We start from the raw sequence: 20,556 nt of genomic DNA, 5'->3' as shown, positions 1-20,556 counted from the left end.
GAAATGTAAGGAAAAATTCACCAGAGCACAAGAGTGTCTAATATAAATGGATGAAAAAAATCAGTCACAGTTATTGTTTGAGTAAGTAGTTCTGGTAAGTTAGGGAAGTAGATCTTTTTTTCTTCTTCTTATTTTTTCTTTGTCTTTAGCTTTTTTTTTTCTTTTTTTTCTTTTTTTTTTTCCTTCCTTCCAGAAAGAAAAAGCAAGTGTTTAGGTTCTCCTTATCTATTTAAATAAGTGAAAAAATAATTTCACTGTCTATTTCTGATGTAATCAGTCCAGAAAGTAGTGTCTTTTGGAGTCTTTCTGAAGTTGGACAAAATATGTATTAAACCACTTACCAGAATGCACTGCTGGAAAAAAGAAAGCAGTTTTAATGCAATAATTAATTGATATAGTTATTATAATGCAGAAATCTTACTAGTACTTGCAGGATGCTGTACATCATCTTCTGTGGGGAAATCATTAGCTGTTGCCAAGATAACAGTTGATGTAGGGGAACTTTCATAACCTGCATGAAATGGATGAATCATTACTATTTCATTAGCTGAGGTGTAACTCATTACTCACAACTACTCCAATTATTCCATATTGAAAGCTTTGTTCCTTCATTTACTGAAGAGAAGAAAGATACAGAATAGGTTTTTCACACGATTCAAACTTAAATATTCTTATTTTAGTAATATAGCAACGATAATACCAAAATAAATAAATCCAAAAGTTATATATATTAAAGTGATAATTAACAATCTCAGTGATTTTCTTGTGTGATTCAAGCCCTGACTGTACATGTGTGGCATCTGCACAGGAAATTTAGAGCAACAAGTGATGTTATTCGTACTCCCTTCTTTATTGAGAAATATTCCGAGCTTTAGCCTAAAGAACTAAACTGTAAGAAAGCAGAGCTGATAAGAATTGTCATGGCTAGCAATTGAATTACATGGCATACACCTGGGAGAATGGTTCTGGTCCCAATTTCTCAGGAAGAAAATGTTAGGATTTACCATTTACAATATGAATCACATGGAAAAACAAGTAGAAGATTCCATTAATATACTACCAATGAAAAACTATTTTATAATTCTTCTGCCCAATTTTTAGTTTATATTTTTTTAAAAACGTCAGAATTAATGGAAGATAATGATGCAGACTACTGGCATTCTTCACTGGTAAATTGTTGGCAACTTGATAGAAAGCCTGTGGCCAGAGGTCACACAGTAAGCATCACTGTACTTAGGGTATATTTGTTTCCCTTAGGCTCAATGGGAGCTGGTATTTTAGACCTCTTATCATTTCCAGTACACAAGCAACATAAAAAACAAAACCAAGTACAGAGCACCTTCACAAGAAAGCAAAATGCAGGCAAGGTGGCTTAATTCACTGATTTTCCACCCTGCTGAATGCCCTAAAAATGAGTATAGTATTTGTATCTGGTAATACTTCAGGAAATTAGAATTTGGTTCTACCACCTAAAGGAAGAAGGTATTACATTTTAATTTGACACTTTTATCACTCTATGTGTTGTGAATATAACTGTAGTAAGTAAGATGTTCTAAAAAATCTCTGTATTTGTGCAAAGGGAAGTCACTTGAACTCTATACCACTCCTTTTATTACTTAATATCAATCCACTCTGTTAGAGAACAGATAAATGTATATCATCCTATTTCTAGATATTCATAAGCATTGGCTGACTAACCTATCTGTTTTCACTGCTAGACATGTTTTTGATTCTTCAACTGAAATCAATATTTTATCAAGGACATTAGCAAATTCCTAGGACCATCTATTCTCAACATCCTGGGAAGATGTTGATGTTTCCATGTGGGAAACTATGCATATGTATAGTTGCTTTGTACACCCATGCAAACAGAAAAAAAAAAAAAAATCTTTAGAAATTCAGTAAGTTTCTGGATGGGTTTTTTTTTGCTTGTTTGTTTGCTTTTTTTTTTAGCCAGAAACACACTTTTTCTTTTTACTTCCCAGTTATATAAATTAGAGACAGTGCTTCCCTTACACTCATGACATAATTTACCTTGCAATGCAGTTCTTCACACAGTTTTTATAAAAGGGATATAGTTGCGTCCTATTGTCCTTACCATATTCTTTCACATGAAGGTCTTTTTCACCTCCTCCAGAAGAATGATCTGGCATATGTGAGATAGGAGTAACACTTCCATAATATGAAGGACTTGATCTCCTGATAGAGGTATCCCCTGGAGTTGTGTCATGTATTGATCCACTACCTAAATTTTCATCATCCACACCTGAGGTTGAAGAGTCTCCACTATGACGTGTGCCATCTGCATTATAACGTGAGCCATCCTCATTGTCAATAACTGTTGGAAAGAGTAAATAGGGCAGCTGTTGATAACCAGGAGGTACATAGCTGCATTATAATTATGATAGACAGCTATGTCTTAGAACAACAAAGAAGTAAAAATAAACAGTTCATCTTTTTTTTTCATCTCATCCAATCTATCTAGATCATCGCTTAACAATGTGCAATGTCTTATTGTTTTAATGTACATAATTGTCAAACACGTAGCAGCTACTCTGATTCAAATATTTTGAAATTTTGATCAGATCAGTTTGTGTTTGAACATAAGATCTTGGCTTCTGTGAAGTCAATAAGAATTTTAGAATGTAATCTATTATGAATATTTTCCTCCACTTCTGGCTGCTCTTCTAACCAGAAATTTAAGTGAGATATTGAAGGGTTGCTGTCTTAAACAAAGACTTATAGGTTAAATAAACATTAGCAGCTCTGTTGTTCAAAGATGTCAAATAAAACATGCCTCCTAACACCTTGAGACAAACTAAGCCCCATATGATTTATAGGAAGATGAGTGATTAATCGTTTTAACTACCCACAGTATATCTATACATCTTTTTCTTGGTTGGCTTGATCTTTAAAAACAATTGTTTATGTGGAAAAAAGATAACCAGATCCTAAAAAATAGAAAAAAAAAAAAAGGCAAGGCTTTCTGATAAGTACAATACCTATTTCACTCTGATTGCTGAGGAAAGAAGTATCTATTCTTTCAACTGGCTCACATGCTTTGCTCCTTGATTCTGAAAAAGAAGGAAAATAGAAAATATTAATTTAAGGAAAATGTGAAAAAGTCTTGTATATACCACTATTATTTAGATTGAAAGACATATAAAAATAACCTATTGGAAAGCTTCCCTTACTCCTAAAAATCACTTGATCCTCTTCTAATCATTGTGCTTTTAGATAGAGTTGAAGATGGCGATGTTTGCTTTCGTCCCTTATCTGACAATCCAGAAAACTTCCCAGAAAGTACATAATCACAGAGATAGATCATTAAGTGTGCTGATACTATAGATGTGCTTCTGGAGGCTGACCAAATGTATTTCTTAGTTGAAAAATAGCTTCTATTTAATGTAGAAGATCTCATTCTAGTGCCTTAAACAAGAATTACACGTCATGGTTATTTAATTTGTACATAAAACATCGTAAAGACATTTACATACCTGTTGCATTGTAACAGTATGCATCATACCGGCCAGTTGTATTTGCTGAAAGTTTGTAAATGCCTGTATGATTCGCTGCACAAAGATGATATGGATTGATTCGTGGGATAACAATATGCCCCACTATAAAACCATACCTGTGAAGTACAGAGGGAAGCACATCATATATGTGCAACAGCAGATAACAAATACTCAAGATATCTCAAATGTGAAGAAGATACAAATAAGCCATTATTTTCATCTTAAAAAAAAACAAAACAGTGCATGCATTTATGCATAATTTTTGTATACAAGGGAATATTTCTCTCACATGTAGCTATATCCATCTCCAGCCCATGTAATGTAATGTCTACAGCTAAATCTATTTTAATTGAGGATTTCATTAACTAAGATGTTTGGATCCACAGCAAGGCAGTGAAAATGAGGGGCTAGAAAGCTAAGTGTGCTTTTTATTCAGTGAGAGGATGTATCAACTGACACCGTAGTCTGGCTTCTTTTTCCCTACTTTTTACATTAAGTATAACATTCTACCCAGTGCCATTTCATACAAAAATGTTAGGGTCTCAGTGTTACGGTACTCTATCAAATTTAGAGAGTGACTGCAAGACACACACAAGTTTCTACTATGCAGATATTTTAGTAAAATATTCAGATATACCAGTCATTCATCCACACGTTCCTACTGTTTCTTACAGTGGAAAAACGTGGCAAAACGTGTACAGAGCTTGCACATTTCAGTGAAGACTGTGGTTAACAGAGCTCCATAATGCACAACACATTGGTACTATTTTGCAATCCTGTAACACCTGATGAATTCCAACGTATTTAGCTTGAAGGGATGAAAGAAGGGTAATGAAACTGTGGCTTTGTTCTTGTTTTTGCTTTACTTCTTAATATGTACAGTCATCAGGAGGAATAAATTTCATAGCTTAGCAGTTTTTTAATCTGTGAGCCCTATTCCAGTTGCATGTATAATGTATAGAGTTAATTACAATTCTAAAATTCTGTTGTAGGTAGAATAATAAACTACTTCACCTCCAATTCCAACTGATCCTATGATGTTGACAATGTTTAATCTGTTAATCACCTTCTTTTCTTATGATCTGTTGATTCAGCTTACTCACCATTCCACACATATTTTAGCTATTTCATACTATTATTTTTTCTCTCCTACTCAAGCTTGATAAGAGCCTTGCTCTATTGACAAGGAGTTCTGACATAGCATCAGCAAATAAGAGTTTGGGAGGACTGGCAGGCAGGGAGGGAGGGAAGAAACCTATCTACGTGTCTTACATATCCAAATTTGTCCTCTGCTAAGATATGAACAAGTTCAATGATAAATTCAAGAATGCAAAGTTAAAACTGTTGGGAAATGTACACTGAAATTTTCTATGATGGTGAGTAATGAATTCAATTCTTCTATATTTGCTGTTTATTTTTAATTTTTATACAGCTGAAAGCTACTCAACGTGAATCTGTTATGTGATCGGGAGAAAAAAAAAACAACTTCAAATTTACAACTCCCCAGAATCAGTCTCTTTTGAATTTGAATGTTCAGGTTGACTTGTGCAATAATGTATTAGGTGTTTTGTAAAACAATGTCACGTGATTTTCTAGTCTAACCTATTTACAGACCACTGGACTATCCTGAGATGGATGTCATCTTTGGGGCAAATATTCAATCCCGATGAAGCTTAGGTGAGACAAAGAATCTGTTCCAACACTTCTCTTTTAATCCAAAATTATCATCAATTTTCAATGTCTGTGTATATTTTGCTAAACTGAGGAATTCCTATTATTCACATTTGTTTCCCCATAAAACATTTAATAATAAAGGGTAACTGAGTTACTTAATAATGCATTTCTATCTTTTCCTTTTCTTCTCCTTTTTTTTTCTCTGAAACTTCTCTATTCACATAACTTAAGAATGTACCAACACTGTCACCAGTTCTTCATTGGATGTCAGTAATTTATCCCCAACAATGCTATTTGATGCTCTTTGTGCTGACTGGCAGGAAAGAGTTCCTTGTATTATATGTACCATTGACTCTACATCAGGTCATTTATATCACAAATATTTTGTATGTAATTGCTTTACCAATTAGCCAGTGACACAGTATGATCTGAACATCACCCTTAATGGTTTGTTATGCTCTCAATCTTCTGCTATCTTTTATCTGTAGGAGTTCATGATTTCTTCAAGATGGCTGGTAGAAAGAATATGCAGTCAAAGACTTATTGCAGAACCCAGTGCAAATGTACATGTGCTGAAAGATGGTTTGCTCATCACATAATATAACTTACTTCAGGAATGACATAGCCATCTAATTAGCAACAACAGTAATTATTACACTATGGATGGCCTTGTCACAATATATAATTTTTCCCCCAAAATTCTTTACCTGCACGTTTCAAATCCAAGTTCATGAGCTCTTTCAAATTGCTCCAGTGTTGCCAAGGTACTATTGAGGGCTCTACAGAGCTCAATTGCTTCAGTTCGTGTGAGACTGTAGCGACCATTTTTCTCCACATGAAACACTCCTCCATATCTGCAACTTACATTGAATTCTGTGATTGAAAGAAAAGAAAATTAAAAATTATTGGACTTGATACTTCTGAAGACCTGAAATTGATTTATTTTCATGTATAGCTCTTCCAATGCAAGCCAGCAGCAAACAGCAGATAATTCATTTAGAAGGAGATTTGGCACTTTACATTAGATCATTTTCTCTATATTTTTCTTCATTGGGCTCAGACACATGGCAACCTTTCAAAAAATGAAAAAGTGCAAGTCCACCAATACAGCATGTTTTATCATCAACAATAACAATGCAGAAATACAAATACGTTGTGAAAATCTTTGAGACCACATTACTGCAAAAAAACAACTAATATTCTAATGTATTTGAAAATATTTATTCAAAGCAGAATCATTTAAAGATGAAATTATGATATAATCAAAACCTTTATGATCATAAAGTTTCTTATTTATCTGATTGTGACCCTATTAAAGCCAAAAGACTGCACTGGGATCTACCTGATATGAAACCAAAGGGAACTGCACAGACATTCTGAACTAGAACAACATAACACTGTTAAATACTCCCTGACAGGCAAGCTTTAGGCTCTTCTTATTCTATCAACAGATAAGAGAAACCTTGGCCATACATAATGTATGAGGACACATGAACCAACTTCTTGCTCCTTGTTCCTCAGTTTTGCCAGCATTTCCCTTCATTTTGAAAGACTTATGCTTGCTGCACTCTTGAATATAAACATGTTATTGTCAACCCACATTAGAATTTCAATATATACTGCAGTAAATTTTATTAGCAGTAAAAAGTGTATTAGGTGGATTTCAAATAATACTGTGCATATTTGCACATGGAATTATCTTTAGAAGACAAGCAGTATGAGAATAAAAGTAATGAATAAGTTTAAAATAGTATCATGGGTGCCATAGCTCTATTGTACAATTCATTTCCCAGCCTTCACCCTGAATAAGCAGTACATGCAAAGCCTACGGGAGGGGAGAGCCTCACTCAAGCCACTACAGACACTGAATGAAAGGCAAAAGGGTTGGAGGCTCTGAGGAGATCACCATCAGCTCCTCTCTGTTGGAAAGATGCTGCCTAGACAGTGCAACAACTGAAGAGTGAAAAAACTGTATAATCAAAGCAAAGTCTGTGCCTGAGTAAAATGAGAGGGAATATGAACATCTGTTTGTTGTTATTTTTTATTTTAGCAAAAACTGTGAAGAAAGAGTTAAAAATAATAATAACTTCGATATAGAAAACATGGAAAGATCAGGATGCTTCAAAGCAACGTGAAATAACTTTGTTCCTGCCCCACCTTTCCCTCAAGGGAAAAGTGTGGTAGCAATTCCAGACTAGAATGACAAGTGCAGAGCATGCTTAATAGGAGTAGCCTGATATTCTTAGCAAAGAGAGGAGCATGAATCACTTTTATCTTATAATCTCAATGGGAATTCCACGTGCAAGAAAAGGAAAAAAGGGGGTGTCTGCCCCATCTATTTGAAATAGAAGATACCATCCAACAGCTGCTTTCCCAAAATATCTCAAACGCACTTCATGCTCTTTTTCATTGACACATTCTATGTGAATAACCAGCAACCTTCCTAACACCATTTTTGCTTGATGGTCTACCTTTGCCTAAAGCTAAGATGTGAAAGCTAATGATAGTAATCAAGATGTACACATTCTCCCCTCGCTTTTGTTCACTGGCAAACTGAGGTTATTGTATCTACTGTGTATCTACTCGCTGCTCCTGCATATTTACTGCAAGGAATGCTCCTGTCCACAGGTAACAGGAAACAATCACAGGAAACAATCGAGATAAAACAGCAGATTAAATCCAGACTGTACAGCATATCAGAAGACAATGACCACTCACAAGATAAGTAGCATCCAGTAGTATTGGTGGCAACTCATCCAAAGGAGCACAATAGCTGTGCATCCAATCTTAAATGTTTTTACTGTAGGTAATAGAATTAATCCTTATCATTACTTGTACTGCATTTCCACAAAAAGGATGTCAAAAATATCTCTCCCACTCCACTACCACACAGTTCTATAGATTGAGAAAAGCACTTCATGTGTACAGAATTGATATAGGTTACATAACATCTTACTGATAACATTTATTAATAGTTTTAATAACTTGTAATCCAAAAATACCAAGGCAGCACAAATTTTAGTTTTACAAAATTTCTGCAAGTCTAACATATTTTCTCAAAACATCTTTTTTGGCACATGTTTTCTTCCAGAGAAAAATAGTTTTATTAAACTTCCTCTGATGACAGCCATGTCACGAGAAGTTTTTAAGGCAAGAATGAAGAGCTGGTACACAAGGAAGAGAACACTAACAAATGTACTTTTTTTGTCTGGAAGACTTAATATTTTGCAACAAGTCTGAGTTTCCCAGTTTGAGGAGAAGCAAGTAGATTAACATAAAATGATAGCCTCAGCAACAGAAGCCTCAGCACAGCATGCTCAAAAGCCATTAACACAACGTGCCTATAAGTCACAACAAATGTACTCAACAGGCATTTGTGTTGTAGATCCCAACAGATGTTTTCTGACTCAGATGACAGCGCAACTAAGAGCTGCTCCATGCAGATGGTTGTGGTCTATGGCTTCAACTATGCGATGGAGCTGCTCTCACTGCTGTCACCTGAGTGACTTTTACTCCAAAAATTCCTGATTTGAAACCTGACATTATATGGGAAGTTGTCTAATGAGCAACTATATTAAGCATAACTGACTCAGATGGGTCTTCTTTACTTTTCCCTTTTTGCTCCTCTCTCCACTGTAGAACAAGACAGGTCGATGTCTCCTAATAAACAAGCATACTTTGTGAAGCCCTAGATTATATTATATTTTAAGGTCATATCACAAAGATATATTAGTTAATTAGAAGTAACAAATTCAGTGATTTTGGAACTACATTTTTTTGGAACATCAACATTTTTTCCAACAACTTCAGTTTCGTATCTGAAGAACTTCTGCTATGAAGGCAGATTTCCACATCCCCTTGTTTTGGATTGCATTTGAATCCTGTAGCTTATAATAGATTTGCTGAAACATTAAGTGAAGTTCACTTTTGTTTAAAGGGAATTTGATTCAGTTGTCACCAAACTTCGGTCTATTCATGGCTTTTAAACATTATAATATAGGTGCTGTTACCACCCAGAGATCCAGTCATGATTGGAATAGCATTTTAAAGCAGTCAGTTCCCTAACCTCCAGCTGCTGAGAATAAATAGGCTTACTTACACAAATAAGCTTAATAGAACTACTTGCAGGGTACAGCTCTGCACATGCATGTTTTCCATGGAAATGCTGAGCTTGGCCCAACGGTGTACATCCTGCACACCAGGACGCTTCTGGGAAGCACCAGGCGCAGCGCACGTGTGCTGAACATCTGCACTGCAGAAGGACTGAGGCTCCCAGGAAGCCGTATCCATGTGAGATCATGTGGCTGGCCAGGAAACACCAGGGACACATGTGGCAATCTCATTTGCAAAACTGGTTTTGAGGCCATTTTCTTAGCTGGCACTTTGCCCTAAAATAATGTTGAGACGAAGAGCTTTGTTCTTATTTTGACTATATCTTCTAAACCTGCTATTAAAAGTGTCTGCAACACTATTGCAGCACAGGCTCTTCTGTTTTTGAAGTGGTGAGTGTGAAAAAAGGATAACAGTGATGCCTAAAACTCACATAATGTTCTATAGTCTCAATACATTGTATAAACCCAGCATCTCCTGTGTGAAGGCAGTAATTTCCACATTTTAAATACAGCAAACTACAGATGCAGAGGACGCTGACCAGAACTATGCAGTCAGCCAGGGAACCTGGAAATCAAACTCCAGAGTTCTTACATTATGGCTCCACATCGTGTGTCAGACTATTACTGATCCTCTCACCGCATACGAAGTTTCAAAGGAGTTGATTCAGAGTGGACTCAGAGCAGAATCACAACAGGCACCCAAACCTTCCCTGCTGCCCCCTCCTATAGCTTGGCAGTCTTTTAGGGCTGACAGGCCATGATTTGTCCAAGACACCCACATGATTTGCTGCTGCTGAAAGACAACATTGTTTAATAACAGCTCTTAAAAAAGGAAAAAGGACTAAACATGCCTGAATTGTCATGATCATTAATCTCATTCAGACCATGAGACTTGGCTGACTCAAATCAAAGCCATGGAATGCCCTTAAGCTTGCACTGAATTTTATAAGCATGGAAAACATTAATACAAGTCATTTCTCTCTTCCTTTCCTATGACTTCTGGTGCTCTGCCTCTCTCTCCAGCTCTACTATTTTTTTACCTTTTTTTGGTCATGAGCAGACACTCAGAAAACAGCTGCAAGTTCTTCTTCAGTAAATCCTTTAAAGCTATTACCAATGCTGTATGTAAACCAAACTTAATTACTGATTTTCAGCCCAGTTTCTATCCTTGTTCTCCTGAGAATTTGCCAGCTGACCCCACTGTTGTGATATAACTAGATGAGATAAACTAAAATGTCTTCTTGCCCCTTCATGAAATTGTAAGTTACACCTCATTTGTTAATACCAGAGACTTGTTAGAAGCTATCTCCATAAGAAGCCAGGTGCAATTCCATTTCCATCCTGGTTCTGCAACCCTTACTCACAGTGAGTAGTGCTGACACATGTAAATTTTTCCCACTATAGTAACTTCTCCAGAAAGATGTTTTATGTACTGTGGATGGTTCACGCTCTTCTTTCTACTCTTCGTAGCTTTCAGGAGAAAACCTAGTGGTTTCATTCTCAAGGTGGATGATGTCTCTCATATATATATACTTAAAGGTGTATAAAGGTATATTTTTTAATCATTGCACAGATTCATCAAAACAAATGAAGTGGAAGACCTGTGAAAACCTTGCTCCACTTTACAGAAACCTGTAGAAGAACATCAGCTTGTTAGTCGATTTCTTGGTAAAACCACTGTGTGCATCAGTGCATGGCAACAAAAAGGAAACATTAGTATGCTGTTCTCAGGGGGATTTTCCTCTTTGGCTTGTGGTTCAGGATGATTGACTGGTAACCACAATGTGATAAACTGGGTCTGAAAACAGGGACAGAGCTAAACTCTTAAAGTTGCAGACAGTTTCATTCTCTGTTTGCTTATGTGGCTTCTACTCTTAGCTTTTAAGAGATTTGTTATAAGTTTCTTAAGCAGATTTCAGGCTTTAGGCAGGTATAAATGAGTAAACGTTCCTTAGAATCATAGATTATTTAATTGTATAGATTATTTAATCTTGTACTGACACTTTTGAAAAGGATCAACTTGCTTATTACTGTTATCAACCCTGTTAATGTTAGTGCCTGTTTTAGTACTGATAATGAATAAGAGAAAAGTGGCATTTTATAAACACCAAAATCCTTTTAAAAAGAGTTCCTGGTAATTAATTTTCCTCTCAAAGCAAATCTAGAAAATGGATGATAGGAGCCCTAAGATCTGTATATGAGTCAGATCTTGGTTTTCGGTTCAGATTTATCTACAGTTAGTGTTTGCTTTTTAAATGTTTATTGGGAAACCTACTTTATGGCTAAATCATAATGCTGAATACAAAACTCATGTGGGATGAGTTCATGAAACATCTCAGAAGTCAAGACATTCTTGACGTCTGCAGAAATACTAAGAAAACACAACTACTGTAATTTTGACATCTGTGAGAACTTGAATAAACAAAAATATTGTTCAGTGATCATACATACATGCTGGCCTGAATGACTTGATTATTTGCTGACTATTCCACCATTTCTTTAGAGTCTATTAGTAAATCCATTCCCTATACCAATTCACAGCCCAGGCATGCAGCAGCTTTCACCTTGATATCAGAAGTTGGACTAAAGCCCAGGTCAGTACTGCTGGAAACCACTGGATAGCTGTTCATTTGGTTATGTAAAATGATTCATTAGTCCCAGCCCCACTCACTAATAGACACGTGTCGACATCGTTAAAACACACCTACACCTGAATCCCTCAGGGCATGATGGGGAAAGGAAAGTTGTACCGGGAAAATCTGACTCTAAATTGGCATGACTACACACTGATGAAAATTTAGAAGTCAAATTCTGCAGAATCCACGTGAGTTAAGCAAGATTGTTTGTGTGAGGTTGTAGAGTTTTACCATCACAACAAAAAAGTGCCAAGGATCAAGCAACTTGTTTGTCATGTAGTGTGGATGGGTGATGTTTTTATTTTCTCCCAGTTGTGATTCTTGTTCTTCTAGTCCCCATTCTCTACAGAAAGTAGTGAAAAAAACTGGAAATAAGCCACCTATATCATATGCAAGGCCTCTACAAATAATGGCTGGCACAAGGTGAAAGCAATTTACAGATTCCTGGGAGCTGGCAGATGAAACACTTGCCTTGGTATCCTGCCAAACTTAAAGTAATTTATAAGAAATATATTTCCAGATACAGTGGTCATAAACCATATCTTCTGTTTTCTAAGTGTTCCTTGTGGATACTTAAAACTCAATGATCCTTGTGGGTCCCTTCCAACTCGAGATATTCTGTGAATCTGCGAAAAATTTTGTTCTTCAGTTTAAAACTCTCTCATTTTGAAACAGTTTGCATAAACTAAGAGGAAAGCAAAACAATTTCAAAAAATAATTAATTTAATTGCTTACTGGGTTTCAATATAAGTTGGCAGTTTAAAGAACCCAGTCCAACATTTCCTTGTAGAATTAATTTTAATTTCTTATTTTTATTTCAGTTTGGTATAGGAAATTCATAGAATCCCCAGTTGGAAGGGACCCACAAGGATCATCAAGTCCAACTCCTGGCTCAGCTGTTCCTCATACACCTTGCACTCCAGACCATTCCTCATCTTCATTGCCCTCCTTTGCATGCCATAACTTATTCAGACTTCAATCAGTGCGATCTAACAGACATTTCTGAATCTTGAAAATTTTCGTGAGAGAAAAAAATCACAGCTGCATCTCTAACAGATTGCTAATATTCAGAAAGAAAATCTCTGCACAGCTGGCTTTTTAAAGACAGCAAAGTCCAGGAACACACTTGAAAAGAAATTACCTGCATTCAGTGAGGGCTGTCTGCTGTAAATAGAAACAGCATTTTCTTAATAGCTGGGTGTGGTGACAAGAAAGTGAAGATGTCTCCATAGATTCAGAGCTATAAAATCAGACCTTTCTTTGAAGTCATGCCAAAGCTGTTCCTACTATGCAGTTATATTTGGGAACGTAGTAATTTTGGCTGAAAAGGCAAATAAGATTGTAGCTTCCTTACGTCTCTGTTAGTTGTTAACTATGTAAAAAGCCATGACTTAGCCATGCTTACTCTATGAGCCAAGTGGACTCAGGTTACCCTCTGAAATGAAAATAAAGTACTAAGGAGAGATGTGGCAGGGATATGGACAACAGTATGAAAAGGGTGACCTGCAGTAGGATGATCTCCTTTCCCTACCAAATATTAGTAAGTATCCCTCATGTCTCTGTACTACTTCAGTCAGCGCCCACTCAAAAAAGCATGTAGAACAGAGCTCAAGTTCTTGGTTTCCCTCTAAGTTGTTCTCTCTATATATACCTACAGGCCACCAAAATCATTGTCTATTTGATTGCTGATACTTAGAGATCATCAGTATCTTAGTTTCCCTGACTACCAAATTACCTTCATAAAAATGGGGGGATGGCGGGAGGAGGAGTGGCACTATTATTAAATAAAGAATTCAGAATACAAGTAAGTACAAGAAATATGTTTAGTTCCTCAGCATTTGCTGCAGAAAGTTTGCTAATGCATCTTCCAAACTTGCTTCATCTCCTTGGCAACAGTTGCTCTGATAAACATCCTGAGTGAGGCTATACAGTGTCATCACTTACGATAAACTTCCTTGCTGCTGACATTAATATTACTTTTTTTGCAATAGCTTTACCCAGCAGTGGGTTGAAAGCCTTCAGACTCCACTAGAACATGGTACAGCTGTGCAGCACCTCTTTGGAAAAATTGCAGGCGGTGAAATCATAGTCTTGGAATTAGACAGTTATCAGATATGCCCCCCTGCATATGATGAAAACATGATCATCGTTGTCATACCAGCAGTGCTTCAGGCTGTACAATAAGCGGTCTAACTCCAAAGGCTGAATAACAAGGACTGTAAAGTGAATCAGTTGGGACTGGTTCCACGCAATCCAGGTGAAGAAATGTGCAGGAAACGAAAGCTGGTGATTAATAGTTGGAGTCTGACCTTCATTTTTTGACTGAAAGCAAATTGTTATGTCATTTGGGATAAAAGCAGGGGAAAAGCTGTGTTGCTCAGCAGACAGATCCCAAGCCTGGAGCTCAAAGTGCCTTATGTCCCTCCTCTGTCATTTACCTGCTGGTATAATGCAGATACAACAATTCATCTCTCTTTGCCTCAGTTTGCAACTAACCTCCCTAACAAAGCAATTTGAAATCGACTGATAAAGAACACTGTAAGAGCAAAGAACTATTACACTGTTATTTTATTGTGTTCTTACAAGTTTTGCAGTCAGTCTCCATCTAAGCTTTGAGAAGTCATGGGAAGCCTGATTAATGTTTTGTGGTTACTTAGATAAAGGATTCATACAAAATCAGACATAAGATCAACAACTCCAATTAAGTGATAGATTTTAAATTCTACCAACTTGCAGCATGCTAGCTAATAAAAATAGCAGGTGAGAGCTGAGACTATTCTTCACCTAACATTTAAGAACTCTGATTTCTTGGTAAATATTTTCTGAACTTAAAGAAAAAAATCCCCCATGAAAACCTCTAGTAAATGTTCACAGAATTCTTACAAGTTCATTACAGAAAAGCAATCAATGATCAAAACTGAAAAGAAGAAAAAAGGACATTGAATAAAAAAAGTAGAATATCACTGCCTTGAAAAAGGCCCCTGTAAAAAAGCAACAGCTATAGGAACCTCAAGAATCTTTTTTAAAAGCTCTGAAGGCTAGACAAGTAATGTAAAGATAATATTAGCCTGGTAGACACACTGAAAGGAACAAGGCTTCTTAGAACATACTAAGATGTCAAAGGACAAACAGTTTGTCGTCAGTCCTTATTCAGCATTCAGTTTCCTCACACTGCAGACAAACTCATACACAGTTTCTTTCACATCCCCACTCAAACATCTGGAAAAAGCTAGAAAAAAAAACCAATTTTTTTTAAAAGAATTTTCTTGTATGAATTTGCAAGGAAGTTCCTTGCAAAATAATAGCACAATTTTAAACAGTTAATGAGGGTGCCTAGTTCTTAACTGCATATCGATTGAAATATTGTCCAGTAATCCATTCAACTTGATCAGGACCTCACTAGTGACTCAAAGTGGAGCACTGAAATTTCCAATGTAACAGATATTTTAATGACTCATAGTAGATTCAGCGTTCTCAGATTAAAAATATAGATGCAACTTTTGTACACAACTTTGAAGTTAGAAACGTGTAAAACACTGCTACTGAACACTTGTGATTTTCACAAAAAAAAAAAAAAGGCTAATGACATATGGTATCATCTGCATTCCCAAGGTGTGCAGAATATGCAGGAGTTAAAAGCACTGATACTTGTGTTGTTTTAGAATAATCACTGTCCTAACAAAGAACTGGATGAATCTGTTACCAGCCATTTACACAACCCAATTAGATGCTGAATGATAATTAAATCATGAACAAAACTTGAAGAAAGCTACTCATTTGTGTGGCAAAAACATCTAACTTTGTAAGTATGTTGATCCCAGTGTGAGTCTCTCCGTAAAAACACAAGAGGCACCAAGCCACGAGTACATCTTCAACAGAGGGGTGGCAACCACAGCACTCTTAGGATCATTGCAAAATATACTACAAATTACTGAAAAAAATCAGACTCAAGAAATGATTATTTCATATGCATTTCCTGAAAATGGTGAAATTTAACTCCGGAAGAATTAAGACAGTGAAAAAGCCCAAGATTTTCATTGGCAGAAATATTTGATTTGTGACCTGCAGTATATATTCAAACAAAAAGTCAGCTTTGAAAATGATCACTTTCTATAAGTACGTGCAATGGTTAACACAATCGTCTTAATCAAATGCCATCTGGAGTCTATGCAAGTCAGTGGAAAAGTTAAAGGCACTTAAATCAGTACAATCTCCTTGTATGGAAGAAAACAGTGTCACACCCACTCCTCCCTCTTTTTTCCAATACCTCAAGGCCTGGGATCACAAAGCCTGTAACAAAAATGCCTAGGCTAGCAGGCAGGTTCTACTGGAACTTTTGGTGGCACAATATTTCCATTTGCTGGATGTCATGCGACTTTACCCATCCGTACAGCAGTTTCAAAAATCTTGAGATTTATATCAAAAATATCAACTAGCAAGAAATTTTCATAAGATACATACATGTTGTTTGTATACCAAGTTAGATGTTCAGCTCAATTTCTTAGATAATCCTTACAGTTCTAGTCTTGAATCTTTTTAGAAAAGTTTTAGGAAAAAGTTATTCCTATTCTTTGCAATTATCATTAGGATGCATATAAATTTGTTGCTATTGCAAATATAGGGAAAATTGCAAAATGCCTCATATATCTGTTCTACTTTAATACTGTCCCCAGATATTTTTCATGGGAGTAAAGATTCACATGCACGAGGGAAGAATGGGAAAGAAGTACTGGCAGTGTGAACTCGGGATTTTGTACCACATTAAATCCTACATGTGTTTAGGTATGTACACTTCTCTTTGAAGACAATAATCCTCAAGTGGATTCGATGTCTTCCTGAAGTGAAGCCAGTGATTTTGCTGTGGTGGTCATAGATCCTAACGATCTTCTATTTTAATGAAATATATGTGGATTTTATGAAAAGAATCAAAATTATGTTAACATTTCAATAGCAAATGATGAAGTGACAGACCTCAGTTCATGCGCCGTAATTTTCCTGAGACTGGAAAGTATTAAGAAATCAGATTCACTTTGAGCAAAAGTTAATCCAAATAGCAAATCAGGCATAAGTCTTCATCATAAGTAGAAAAGCTTAAATAGGTATTTTTGGAAGAAAAATGATTCTAGAAGAACATTCTAGAAGAAAAAAAAGTCAAATACATTAGACAAAGTAAACAACTGATCTTCTGTGATTCCCCTCATGATGAGTAGGTAGAAAAGTACAAGATGAATCGAGACCAAAAAGTTTACAGCAGACATGAAAAAGAAAGGAAACCACTAAAGGACACTGAGAACAGAAGTGTGAAGATGCCATTACATACTAAGGAAAAATAGAAGCAAGAAGATCTTTACACAAAGCAGAGATAGCTCCTAGAAATAGCAGAAGTAGCTGATGCAGAGTGGGCAAACTTTTTAGGATGATCTACTATCAGTCATTGTATATAGAGTCTCTAAGAGTCTTGAACAGTCTGAAAGTGTCTTAGGCACACCATACAACCAACTTCTGAAATTCTGCTCATTCATCTGACTCTTAAAACTATTTGTTCTGAAAGAATGGGAGATACTGGGTGCTTAGCAATCCACTTGAGATACTGATCCAGTAAATAAAAAAGCAAAATATAGAGTTACATGGGGCATGAATATGTTGCTATAGTTATGATTGTGGATATATTCGTGTGAAATCAGGTTTTGTCAGGTGTTACTGAAAGGTGTTAATATGGTGCCTTGCAATTGCTGCATCTGAATTTCCTGTGAGTCAACAGCAATAAGATTGTAACCTGCACTGATAAAGTGGTATGGCCAGAGCACTGACTGTGAGCAACAAAGTCGGTAAAGTGTCTGATAGGGTCAATAAACTCAGTGCAGGTCTGCAAACAATGGCTTATAAAGCACTTCATAAATTAGGAAAATGCTTATCTCTTGCTCATAATGAAACACACGCAGGAATATTTTCTCACATGTATTGTCCAAATGTGGTAAGGGCTGCGTAGCCAGGTGCAGACTACCAAGCAGCCAGTAACTAAGAAGTTTCCTATTTCAAGATGCCAGTTTTCCACTTGTTAACTTCTGCAAGTGGAAGAATTTTACTTGAGGACTTTTCTCTGCCGAGGCTTAGAAGAAAATTTTCTGTTTCCAGCTACATTGCTGGGTAAGTTATTTTGCTTTCTCTCCATTTCCCCACACATAAGGTGGGGGCAACATCACTAACTTCCAAAGCACCACAAAAGAGGTTTGTTTTTCTTGTCTACAATGAGCATATCTGTCAATTCACTTGGCACTCATTAGCAAAGGTCTTTTATTCTGTTAAATGACAATATACTCAGATATCAATTTCTAAAGTGACTTAAACACATTCAGCTTGATTCCAGCTGTGCTGTGTATGTTGACAAAATGCATCAGATGAGACAGCTGATCTCTCCAGACCAAATGTTGTAACATTAATATGAACTCCATGTTATGCAGGAAAGAGAATGACTACAGAACTAAATTTCATCAGAGACATCTCCTCTTTCTAAAGTGATATATTGAGAAAGTGTAAACATTTGAGTTCTCTTTAAGAAAAAACAAGTTCTTCTTTTGCAGTATCAGAGAGAATCCAGCAAGCAACAAATGGAAGGAGAACATTTCAGACACATGTTCATGTCCAATTCAAATGTTTAAGGTAATATAGCATGCGTTCAGAAGAAAGCACTGCATTTTGATGATGCAGTTCTGTAACAATAGATTTTATCAGCACTTTTATAGGTTATTAATGCATATAGCCCTTGTTGAGCTCAAGACTTTCAATGCTGTGGCTATTCTTTATTTCTTGTGACAACACAGAAGCACCAGAAGTAAGCTTGTCCATATTTGTTTTGAAGGGTAACCAAGTCAAGTAGAGAGTTTTTTGAACTTTTCCTCTTTTGCTCGGCAAAGGAAGGTCACTAAGAAATTCATTCATTTGCAAATGTGAAATTTCAGATAAAAATGCCACTGATCTTTAAGTGCTCCGTTGTATCAGTTTTGCATTCCTCTGCAGACAAGAGGAATTTTTTTTTTTTTACTCTTGTCTAATTTATCATAGCACTGGACTGCACTGGCACATATACACATAACAGGATATTTCTTAGGAAATATAAAACAACTTAAGAAAAAAAAAAATCTCCAACTCCAGAATCATGAACTACTTGTCATATGAACTGCTTAGACAAAAATATACTCTTAGCAAAGGGTTAATAGAAAATACATTCGGGTGCAGTCACTGATCTCAATAGCATCTAAATCCCAGGATATGCCTTCTCATGGAGAACTGGATGATCATGCTTTTCTCCAATTCTCAGAAACCCACACAGACCGAAAATGCTATCTAATCCTTATGCCTAAACATAACAGTGCTGGTCTTAGCCTTCTACTTTGCTCTGTTTCTCTGTCTTAAAAGCTAATTAATGCTGGGCTATGTTCAGGATGAACACCAGTTGTATCATTACTAGATAATGTGTGAGACTTGGCAGGCCAAGGAGAGGTGAACATAAAGCTGAACTACCCAGACCACTTGCCATCCAACAAGCAGCCAGGGAATACAGTCGTAAGAAAAAGAATGAATGGAACTGATCTAATGGAAATATCAGAAGATACAAAAGTCATATACATCCTGAGAAAAGCTCTGCAACCTTTTACACCAGAGCAGTGAGCAAATGGATTCAGGCTTTTCTGAGGCAAGCCACAAAAGCAGGAAAGAAACTTCTCTCTAGTTAGTCACCGTGGGAAGTTGCCTCACATGCTCACAGTGCCTGCCTGTTGCAGCTGTACATACAAGGACTGGGAATTTGACAGCTGCCTGTCTATAACTTTAGCCGTGTCCATTCAGATCAGTGAAAACCAAGTACCTATTCTCTGTAGCTATAAAAAGAATTTGTTATATTCTGGAAAAGTGGAGTTTTAGTAGAGCTCAATACGACATTCCTAGCGAAGCATTTTTATTTTCTGTGCTAGAAGAGTTCTATGCTTTTTCTCCTCTCAAGAAGGCAGTGATTTTTGCCACTCCAATATAAGAGTGACATTTTATTAACATTGCTCTTTGGAAGTCAGTGGATGCTCTGCCTTTTAGCTTCATATTAATCTCAAGGATAGCAAGTCAGACTTGCCAGCATAGAAGGCTGAAATGAAATAAGAGGGTGAATAAGAGAATTTTCATATTCCTTGAGCCTTCACTGAGGCTTGCCTCCTGAAAGAGCTTGGTCTCCACATTCCCTTTTGCCTGAGAATGACTTTGCTGCTCAGCAACAGTTTTTTACTGTATTAAAGAGATTTACTCCTTTATCACAGACACAGGCTGATAAGAGTCCAAGTTTATTGGACTGCTTCAGCCAAATGCCACAGAGAGATGGATTAATGGGGAAAATGGGAAATAGGTAGAAGCTGTTGTTCAAAAGACGGTGTATGAATCTAAAAGATACACTTGGCTATCAACTGGATACGCACAGTTGCTGCACAGGGGCACTCAAATTTTCCAAATCCTTTTGGTTATGTGATATTTTGGCTTGGCAGCCAGATGGCCCACATACAGGTTAAGGGTACTGGGTCTGTTCCTGGGTCTTCCCCTGTCTTTCTGAGTCTTTTTTTTTTTTTTTTTGTGACT

The 20,556-nt window shown here is 36.5% G+C and overlaps 1 protein-coding gene across 21 annotated transcripts in view; it reads right to left on the bottom strand.

The window, feature by feature from the left end:
- Window positions 1-20,556, bottom strand: part of CD44 (CD44 molecule (Indian blood group)) — a 53,592-nt gene that overhangs the window by 25,822 nt on the left and 7,214 nt on the right. For all 21 annotated transcript variants that reach the window (XM_010711232.3, XM_019615495.2, XM_010711235.3 and 18 more), the window contains exons 2-6: window positions 5,900-6,065; window positions 3,498-3,634; window positions 3,003-3,074; window positions 2,099-2,338; window positions 422-511 (exon numbers count right to left, since the gene is read on the bottom strand). In XM_010711232.3, the coding sequence (XP_010709534.1) occupies window positions 422-511; window positions 2,099-2,338; window positions 3,003-3,074; window positions 3,498-3,634; window positions 5,900-6,065 (705 nt within the window). The remainder of the gene's footprint in view (window positions 1-421; window positions 512-2,098; window positions 2,339-3,002; window positions 3,075-3,497; window positions 3,635-5,899; window positions 6,066-20,556) is intronic.

The sequence above is a fragment of the Meleagris gallopavo genome, chromosome 5, assembly GCF_000146605.3.
Source record: "Meleagris gallopavo isolate NT-WF06-2002-E0010 breed Aviagen turkey brand Nicholas breeding stock chromosome 5, Turkey_5.1, whole genome shotgun sequence".
NCBI classification, from domain to species: Eukaryota; Metazoa; Chordata; class Aves; order Galliformes; family Phasianidae; genus Meleagris; species Meleagris gallopavo.
The sequence above is the reverse complement of the archived record's forward strand: the minus strand, read 5'-3'. Positions and strand labels throughout refer to the sequence as shown.